This window comes from Cynara cardunculus (genome assembly GCF_001531365.2).
Source record: "Cynara cardunculus var. scolymus isolate 2C chromosome LG 16, CcrdV1, whole genome shotgun sequence".
In the NCBI taxonomy this organism is placed as follows: Eukaryota; Viridiplantae; Streptophyta; class Magnoliopsida; order Asterales; family Asteraceae; genus Cynara; species Cynara cardunculus.
Genome location: NC_037543.1, coordinates 19,456,847 through 19,468,017, shown reverse-complemented (window position 1 = coordinate 19,468,017; position 11,171 = coordinate 19,456,847). Strand labels below are relative to the sequence as shown.

General features: G+C 32.2%; 1 protein-coding gene across 1 annotated transcript; it reads right to left on the bottom strand.

The window, feature by feature from the left end:
- Positions 1-449: 449 nt before the first annotated feature.
- On the bottom strand, positions 450-5,144 carry LOC112529164 (axial regulator YABBY 1). The gene is made up of 7 exons (XM_025140268.1): positions 4,835-5,144; positions 4,528-4,698; positions 3,887-3,995; positions 2,993-3,041; positions 1,584-1,659; positions 1,276-1,350; positions 450-834 (listed from the first exon to the last, which is right to left on the bottom strand). Exons 1-7 carry the CDS (start codon positions 4,943-4,945, stop codon positions 766-768), a joined length of 660 nt encoding a protein of 219 aa, XP_024996036.1. The 5' UTR covers positions 4,946-5,144; the 3' UTR covers positions 450-765.
- Positions 5,145-11,171: the final 6,027 nt, after the last annotated feature.

The following is an 11,171-nucleotide window of genomic DNA, read 5'->3' as shown; positions in this document are numbered from 1 at the left end:
TAGGATCGCCAAACCGGCTTAAACCCATAAAAAAAGGTGACCGTAGCGGTTGCATTGTCGGCGGCCAACCCAAGAAAACGTGCTGGAACGATCTCACGTTGAACGTTGGACGATATGAAACTCAAGAAAACAAGCTGGAACGAGTAATTGACATTGGATGATTGTAACTTCAACGATATTAAGTTGATATATTTATTTACCTTCAATTCATGTAAATATTTGTATACTATCACAAGACTAATTGTATTTTAAAGAGTTTAAAAAGGAAAAACGTCTATGCTATTTGCACATACTTTCACAATCGGTAATGTTAATTTGGTCTGAAAGCTAATTGGGCATATTTGGAGTGATGGTATTTGAACATATCACATTGAATGTTACAGGTTTAAATTGCCTTTAACATCTGCAACATGCCATTCACTAAAAAATGAAGCAAAAGTTTTGGAGTTACTTAGAAAAACAATATTAATACTTAAAACCAATAGATCAATGCAAATACAAATTGTATGAGATGATACATCATATCAGAGGGATTTCAAGGATGATTTAAATCTCAAATTACTCTCTGATCTCACCATTGATGACCACATACAAAGCCAACTTCTACAGTCCCGTAAAAGACTTTGATTCAAAGACAACAACATTAAACAAGAACCCTAATCGATTAATCAGTCTTAGATATTCAAACAACAAGGCAAGAGGGCATACGTACGTGCGGAACTTAGAAACCCTAGTTAGCTATTTATATATAAGCCCTCGTTTTTCTTAGTACGGCGAAACACCCACGTTGCCGGCGGCAAGAAAACCATCTTTCGTGTGAAGATCATCTCCTTCCTACACATTGGCCAACTCAAATTGTCAACATTCAACCAAAAACTAACTCATGATCTTGTGAGAAAGATATGATCAGTGGTATATGAACACTAGTGTTTTGTGAAATCATGTAGCATTTGGTAGAGATTGGTTTTACATTTCTAAAAAGATTAAGTGAAACAAAAAAGATTGATGATATTATGTTTTATTGAGTTTGAAAATCCATCATTATCAACTTATTATAAGTCAGAAGGGTTTAACTTCTTCAAAAACTTCTAATTAACGGTTTGGCACCGGTATAAGTTGTTTATCAAAATACACAAAAGTGTTTATTACCGGTGTCACACCGGAATAAGTCAATAAATTGTTTTTATAAACAATCTCAAACAGGCCTATAGATGGTATAAAACAGTAAGCTATTTGAAAAAGTGATTAAAATATAGAGGGCAAAGAAGCAAATACCTGTTGGCACACATTGGGTTTCTTAAGGGGTTGATCCGGCATAAGACCAAAGTGGATATGTGGAAAATGTGCCCACTGGAAAACAAGAAATTAAGACAAATAAATTCACAAAAACCCTACTTAAAAAGGGAAAATAAGAAACCCTAGAAAAACATGCTTAATAAACCAACTACATCAGATGTCTTATATTTGATTACAATCATTATTGAAATTAATATAAGACATCTGATCTGATGTAGTTGGTTTATTAAGAAATTAATACACAATAAAGAAAAATGACGAATTTATATATTTTTTTTGAATCTTACATTCTTTGCAGCTGCACTGAAGGCTTCTCGATGGCTTATATCAGGGTTTCCTGCTTTGATACGTTGAATCTCCTCCCTGCAATTTGATTTTTTTACCAGATATTTGACACCAATGTTATATAAACTTCATAAGCTTAGGGTTACCGAATCCTGGAAAAGTTGTCATATGATTTGCACAAAAATCTATGCAATATTCACATTATAATATAGATGTGATACAGGAGATAAGGCACATGTTTCTATAGTACAACATATTGGTTTTGAAGTTTAAAATTTGGATCAGTAAAATTATTTGTTTTCATAACTAAAGTTTGAGATTTAAATTGGTTAAATTAGTGTAAAAATATAAAAGATAAATAGTTTTTACAAAAGTATAAAAGATGAATAGTTTTTGCTAACAAATCTCTTCTAGCCCCCAAAATATGAACCATGTGATAGAAGACATATTAGGATTAAGAGGTATTAAATAATACATTTACCATTTAAAATTTTAGAGGATATTTAAAGTTTTTAAACTCTTAGTTTAAAAATAAAACAAACGCTTTTAATATCAAACGTCTGAACGATAGAGATATTAAAAGGTAATTTTGAAAAAACCAATCATGTGATAACTAAGAGCACCTCTTAATTATGAAGGTTTCAAGAGATGAACTCATGCAGTTTCAAGATCTGTTCGGAGAACTTTTTCAACATTTTAATTTTCCTTTTTTTTTTTTCTGTTTTTTTTGGCTTTTATTTATTTTTATTATTAATTTTTAATTTTTTTAAAAATATATTAATATGATTTAAGAAAAAATGAAAATGAAAATGAAATATAAATATAAATATTCTTAAGAATGTAAACATAAATAAGTTGTACGTTTTTCGTTTACTAAGTTAACATTAAATTGATTGAGAAATTTTTTATAATGAAGCATTTAAAACTAATTAAGTTTTTATTTATTTTAGTTTTTATTTATATTAAGAAAATTGTTTATAATATATCTTATTTACTATACTTAAATAATAAAGTGATATAATTAATCTCTATATAACATGATGTGTCTTTATAATTGATTTAATTTTAAATATATTAATTTATATAAAAAATATAAAAAAATGACATAAATTAGAGTGATAAAATTAATTAAAAGTCCTTTTTTTGTCACAATGACTTGTGTTTTTAGATTTTTTTAATTAACCTGAATATCCAATCCACTATGTAAGCTGACTAAGTCCAAGATGATCACCAGTGAAAGTTACCGCATTTGGACTGGTCACAAGGGTTTTTTTTAATTTCTCCTTAGATTCGAATCTGGGGTATATAGACATTTTTGACCTTTCTAGACTAAGCTCAAACCAATCGGAAACCATCCTTATAAATGGAATCAAATCTAAAATACTGTTAAGAATGAAATTATAATACTTACTTGATGAACCTGTTGTAAGCAGAAGGAACTCTCTGGCGCTTCTCTGGAGCTGTAAATAGAAGACAAATATAACGACAAAATAAACAGACACAACATTAAAAATCTTTTGGTTTCTGACTGTTTTTTCTAGTCTCTCTCTCTCTCTCTCTCTCTCTCTCCCCACTCTCTCTTATCATAACTTCATCATTATCTCTATCCATCAACATTCTAACCATCTTACATTCCGGGGGGAGACACCCTTTCTAACTTCATACACATGCAAATTAAACCCGGAAAACAAGAGGGAAAAAAAGGATCAAATACTAAGTTTATACCATGAAACTGTGATCAAACGATGCTGTGATCTATGAGAGTTACACCTTTCTTCATCCATGAACAAAAGGGCTCTTTGTTAAGTGAAGTGTTTGGTGAATTCTTCCGAAGATAGAAAGCATGGATGGTCAAGTTTAGGGCTATTGTTAATGGGCTACTGTAAAAGAAGCTTTCATGAAAAATATTAGGGTTTAGTAGTTGATTGTAATGGTTGATGAGTAATGTATCTCAGTCCATAAGTTACAGAAAAAAAGTTGCCTTTTTGGTGGTACAAGATTAACATATTGAGCAATAAAGAGGGAAGGTGATGATGTAAAAGCTAAAGAAAGAGAGTTCTACATACCAAATCCAATAAATGCTTAAGACACCGTTTAGGTGTAAGCTTTTGGAAGTACAAACTCTGAACTATTTTTATAACTTTCTTGATTCACTCAGAAACTAACTGATTTCTTCCCTTTATATCAAGAAAAGAATTAAAAAAACAGAATCTTTAATCTTCTTTTGATTTACTTGAAGATGTTAAGGAACTGTTCATGTGAAAGAGATCTTGAAAAGAAAGAAAAAGAGACAGCGAAATCTTACGTCTGTTCACTACAGGAGGCTTGAGAAGCTCATCAACTCGAACGGGTCCGAAGGGCTCTGGAATCGGCTGATTCATCAACAGGTTGGAAGGGGTGTTTCTCATCTCCTCCTGAAGTTAAAGAGAAATAGATTTACATTTCAAAGAAGTGGGTAGATCTAAAAGTCCATAGCTTAATGTATGAGCAGCAAAACTTGTGACTGTTTCAAGAAACCCTAGTTTCCATAACATACATCAAGAACCGAAAAAAACCCTGAAACTATTGCACTAAGAAATTGTATAAACCTAATGCAAGATACACTAACCCCGTATCCTTTTTAATTCAAGTGAAAATCTTGGTAGGGTAAACGTCCTTTACATTTGAATTTGGATTCACCTCTCTGGTCCACCTTCAGACATACTATGATGTGTGCATGATGCGTATACACACACTTATAGAGGGAAAGAACGGGAGAGAGAGAATTAGGTCACCTGCTACAGGGGCAAGAAGGAGAAACACAACGGGACTACATGTTTCTTAATTGCTTACAATGAATTTTTCATCACTGGATGCCGCTTATTCGAGGAGAAGGATGATCTGCTAATTAGGTCCAGGTTTTCTTTTTTCAAAGACTTATGTATGAAAGTTAATTGAAAATTGTACCATAATGTTTTGAGGAGAGAAAAAATGATGTCCAAGATGGAGTTGATTTGCAGCGGCAGCAGCAGCCGAAGCAGGAAGAAGATGAGCACGCATGTTAACTGACAAAAGATTGGTGCAGTGCCCACATCGGACCGTAACAGTTGTGAAAAGACTGCTGCAAGGAACACTCACCTACAATACCAAAACCAAAGAAACCATAAAGATCCACTTCCTTTAGAAAGCAAACTATATATACAAAATAACATATAGTTAAAGATTATGATGACCCAAAAGAAGATATGTATTGTAAAGACAGTGGGATGTATACCGCGAGGATGGTCTCACAGAACTTGCACTGGACATAACAGAGCTGCTCCGAGGGAGGAGAGAGGTGGTGTTGGTGGTGGTGGTCCGGTGAAAAAGCAGCCGAAGATGACATGTTCTTCTTCTTCTTACTTTTACTCTTTCTTCTCTCTCCTCTTCTTTTTGATCTTTTCTCAGAGTCTGATTTGATTGATTGATGAGATCGGGTGGACAATGTATATGGATTGATTGTGTTTGGGGATCTGGCCTTCTTGTGTTTGTGTGTGTTCTCAAAGACAAGTGAGAAGGAAGTTACAATGGAGAATGTGAGAGAAAAGAGGAGAAAGAGAGACCCACTGCATAATATAGCACTTGTATTAATCAAACCCCACAATTTTCTTTCTGTTTTTGTTTTTTTATATAATTGTTGTTGTTTTTTTTAATAAATGGGTAATGAATGTTGTATTCTAACCCTTGTTTTTTCTCTCTCCCAAATCATTAATTTGAGTTGGATATTTTGTGAGGTTCACATTGCACACCTTGTACATTTGTTAGGTTAATTATTTTGACCCTCAAGACACATGCAAGAAAAAGTAAGTAGATACAGTTTTTAAATAACATGCTTCTATAAACTGAGCTATTGATTACATACAAATGTTGTCATAAGTAATCATAGCAAAATTAAGAAATTAAACTAAGAAAATAAGGGGTTAAAAGAAGACATGATTGTATCTGATGAATGTGAGTGATATAATAGTAAAAATATCATAAAATTGGTTGATCAATTTCTGTATATCATGCCATAATACACAAGGGTTTTTTGTCCCATATGCTTGGATCTGTATATAATTAAAGAGTATCTATTGAACATTGTACATATTTATGAATATATATTGCGATAAGATATATCTAGGTTACATTTGTACAACCTATACAACTCAATCTCAACCGTCCATTTTGATGAATATGTAATTTCATAGAAGTTTTTATTGTTTCTTAATATAAAGTATTGATTCATAATTAATGAACCGTATTCATCTTCCATAAATATTTAAATCATAATAAATAAACTCTCATCATTTCCATAAATATTTTAATTTCTTGGGTTGCATTGGTTGTACAAATGCGATGAGTTGCATTTGAAACAAACACACACACACACTCTCTCTCTCTCTCTCTCTCTCTCTCTCTCTATATATATATATATATATATATATATATATATAGGGGCCTAATCAAATGAGAACTGATTAGTTTGTGGTAACTGTGAGGTTCAATCTGAACCACAAATCAACGGATAAATTAGGAAATTAATAATTATGGTAGTTTGAGTTAAAATTATAATTAGATGACATATTAGGTATTTCTAAAAAACTTCTCTCTCCTCTCTCATCTCTCCGACCTGCAATCTCCGGCCTCCGGTGAAATCGGTATATCACAATGGGTATCACATTGTGTATTACAAAGGGTATCACATTGTGTATCTTTGTTTTTAAGGTTTGAGTTGGTATCACAATGATATCACAGTATATCACAATGGGTATCACATTGTGTACCTTTGTGATTACTTGATACCTGCCGGATCAATGTTCACCGGAGGCCGGAGATTGGAGGTCAGAGAGATGAGAGAAGAGAGATGAGTTTTTTAAAAATACCTAAAATGCTCTCTAATTATAATTTTAACTCAAACTGCCATAATTATTAATTTATTAATTTATCCGTTGATTTGTGGTTAAGATTGAATCTCACAGTTACCACAAACTAATCAATTTTCCCTTGAATGAGCCCCTATATATATATATATATATATAGACTTGGGATCATGTGAGACCAAAGGTTTTTCGTGAGACCCGTAAGACCAATTCTAAACCATTGGATTAGATCTACAATCTGACAATCTGAACATTCATAAACGCCACGAGACTTCTCAATGATCACAAAATTGTCACCGTGCAACTTTAGACCATTAGATCATTAACTTATAAAGTTGATCAATGAACATAAATTGGTCTTATAGGTCTCATGAAAAACCATTGTTCTCACATGATGAAAAACCATTGGTCTCACATGAACCCAACCCTATATATATATATATATATATATATATATATATATATATATGAGCGATCAAATAAAAACCGCCTCCATTTGTGTAAACCGTTTAAACCAATCTCATCCATTCATTTTTTCTTGATCGATGGTCAAGATTAGTTTAGTTTATTTTAGGAAATAAAGAAAATATATTAAAACTTTATTTTTATATCAGCAATAAGGGCAAAATTGTAAACAAAATACATATTCTCTAACATCTCATGAACCAGTTTCACCTTTATGAAATCTGTTTCATGTACATTAATTTTTTGATTTCACTCATGATTAGATGAATTCATTCCTTTAAGCCTTACAATCTTCAAGATTCTGGAGCAGATTACAATCTTCAAGATTCTGGAACAGATTCATCATGTACCCGTTTCATCATGCAATTATTTCATGACGAACCAAATACATTATGCACCCGTTTCACTACTCATTGTTCAATTACGCCATGAACCAGTTTCACCTTCATGAAACCTGTTTCATGTAAATTAATTTTTTTATTTCACTCCTGATTTGATGAATTCATTCATTTAAGCCTTACAATCTTCAAGATTCTGGAGTAGATTACAATATTCAAGATTCTGGAGCAGATTTATCATGTACCCGTTTTATCATGCAATTATTTCATGACGAACCAAATATATTATGCATCTATTTCATTTTCCATTTCACCTACTATGGATCAACTACACCATCAATGAAACGTGGTTCACCATGAAACCAGTTCACTACTCATTGTTCAATTACGACATGAACCAGTTTCACCTTTATGAAACCTGTTTCATGTACATTAATTTTTTTTATTTCAATCCTGATTTGATGAATTCATTCCATTATGCCTTACAATCTTCAAGATTCACCAGCAGATTCAATCGCATCACAATATATCAAGTTCAAATTTTTAATACTATAATGTAATTAATTATTTAAATGTTACCATTTATAAAATTTCTTTTACTACATTTCCTTAATTAAGATTTATTAATAATTTCCATATTTAATAGAAAATATTGTAATGACCGAAATACCCTTATTGACTAAATTTAATTAGAAAAAAAAATGGAATTTTTCTATTTGTCGAAATTAGTTTACACGGTTTCTTAGAAATGCATGGTTTTCATTTGAACGTGCCTCTTTCTCTCTCTATATATATGGTGATTTCTTTTGTTAAGAAACAAATACAAATTACGAAGCATCTATGATCTACACAAAAAATTTAGTAATTAGTCATTATCATTAGTACCACACCACATATACCACTAATTTCTTAAGATGTTAATGGAACTCAACATTAATCATGCAAGGATTAATGTGGTAAACAAAAAGGTTAGTGGGATAGTGGTTGAGGTCGAGGAGGATGTGGTGAAATATCTCATCCGTCTTGGGTTTAATTTCAGACGTCCACGACAATTGTGGCTATTGAGTTTCTCAGAACTGGTATCTTATTCAAGGAAATAGAAAATTAATCCTTTTACCGATCACTATCGAGTATTGTAAAACATACACATTCATAAAAATCCCAATTCCTTAAATTCTTGGTGTTAGGGTAATAAGGAAAATGAGGATTTTTTTTTATCTATATTGCTCTAAGCATCTAACAGATTTTCTATAATGTTCTCTAAAATAGAGAAAACATGAAAAATTTATAAGTTTAGAGAATTTTTTAAAACTTGATGTAGGAAAAAATGATTATTTTATTAAATTCAACCAGTATGGTTGAATTATTATTATTTTATATAACATTTTTTAGAAAAAATAGAATGATAAAATTAGAGAATATTATAATAATATAAGTTATGTTGAAATCTCTAAAATATAGAATAAGTTGAAGTTGAATATAATATTTTTTTAAAGATTCAAACTTTTGGTTCTCTATCAGGGTTAACAAGGAAGTCAAAGCAATATCCTCAACCTAGAAAGAGAAATCCTAGATCTTCTTTTTCTTCTTAAGAACCCGAAGGCGAACTAATCCGTCTTAGGAGAGTATTTTATGACTTGACTGTAGCTCGGAGGCTTCTTGCAATCGATCTAGTTGGTAAGAAATAAGATCTTTGTATACTTAATGAACTAAACCAAAACCACTATGTTAGATCTTGTCTGTAACCCCTAGGCTCGTTATTTGAGAGAGAAACCCCCACTATCGATTGTGGCCTTCATTGAGTGCATTTTTGGCTCTTTGACATAGTAAGTCGGGAAGTCATGACTCATGAGCAAGACACCTTACAATGCCTTTCACAACTCAAATCCATGCATATAAAAACAGTTGGAGATGATCTGATGTCTTGTGGCTTAAATAACAAAACTTATTTTTGAATTTAACAAACAAAAACTTTGGACAATATTATAGGAGCCTTGGTGAGACCATTGTGTTTTCCAAGTCATGGTTTATTTTTCATGTATTATAATATATATATATATATATATATATATATATATATATAATACATGAAAAATAGAATTATATATTTCTATCATATTCATAAAGAACGTGCAAAATATATTATATGAAAAGATCATAAAAATATGTTCCAATGTAATAAAAAGTGATGTATAAATTAAGTATGTTGGGCTAAATGTATGAGATAAAAGAAACTAAAGTTTATTAGATAAGATTAGATGAATGTTTGATTTAAGGGATTTTAAAAATTAAAATATAAAACACTAGAAAAGTTAAAGGTGTGAATTTTGTACCATTTTTTAAAAATTAAAAAAATGGTCGAGACGACGGGATTAGATTTCTCAGTAGCAAACAAAATGATGTGATTAAAGATAACAGATTTTTGGCTATTACTGGAAAAGGGCGCCCGATTAATGCCTGATGCATGATTATTAACGTCTATGCCCCCAGGAGATCAACAATAAAAAGCAGATGTGGAGCCAAATTTCAGGCATGGTGCAAGGCAACTCAGACACGGTTTGGATTATTTGTGGTGACTTCAACGATGTGCGTTATCCAAAGGAGCGAAAGGGTTCTCGGTTCAGGGCGATTAGAGCTGTATTGGTGATTCATTATTTCCTTGTACCTTGTTGAATTAAACCTTGGTGACTTATACTTGGATGAAGAAAGATAGGTCCAAGCTTAGCAAGCTTGACCGACTTTTTGTTTCCAATAACTTCAGATCATTGGCCCAATGCGTCTTCATTTGTCCTTCAAGATTGCATCCAGACCACTGCTCTATCCTCCTGGATACGAACAGCTAGATTTTGGTCCAGTCCCATTTTTTTTTATTCTTGGTTATTGGACTTGGATCTTGATAAATTGGTGAAGGATAATTGGGGTACTAATTCTAGTTATGAGCTGGTTTTCTCGAAGATTGAAGGACTACCTAGAATATTCAGATCTTTAAAAGTTGTTATTAAAGCTTTGAGAGCTGCTATCAGCAATGAAAACTTCTAGACAAATTGCATAGAACTTTTTGGTTGACGAAGGATCAATTAAAGACATATTTGATTTGATATTTCGAATAACTGTTTTAGAGGTCGAAAAAATATGGATCTAAAGCAAAAGGCTAAAGCTCGTTGGACATTAGAAGAGGACGAAAAATCTAGTTTTTTTTTTCTTCTTCACACGATTGTTAATCAAGAGATTAGATCCCCGAGAATTCATGGTCTTATTATCAACGACATTTGGAACTCAGTGTAAAGATTGAAGAAGAGGTGTATGAGTTTAAAAATAAATAAATTTGCAGAAAATATTTCTAATAGGCCTCGGTTCCATAGTAGCATAACTAAAAGGCTATCAATGGACCAACATAATAGCTTGGAAGTTCCATTTAGCTTCGAGGAGGTGAAGGCTGTAGTATGGAGCTGTGGTAGTGATAAGGCTCCGGTCCTAGATGATTTATCGTTTGCTTTGATCAAAAAATGATGGGGCGTCAATTGCAAGGACATTGTTGATCCTCTCTCTCAGTGATTTGATGATAATCCCTTTTCTCTTTCACGTTGTATTTGTGTTTCTGTATTTTTAGTTCCAGCGATCTTCACTGAGTATGTTCAATGATCGCTGAAGAACTTGCATTGTAAATCTATCAGAGACAGCAATACTTCAAGAAGACAACACTCACACCAAAGAACCTTCAGCAAACATTTAAGACTGAAAATGAAGATTAGAGACCGGCGAGTACGTGATCTGAAGCGGTATTCAGTGATTACAAGCCTGTCTACATATGTATGAAGACTGCTCAAGCTTCAGCGAATGATGATGAGACCTTCAGGTCATTCCAGCATTCAGCGATCAAAGGAAGCTTGCTTAGCACGATTGTTGT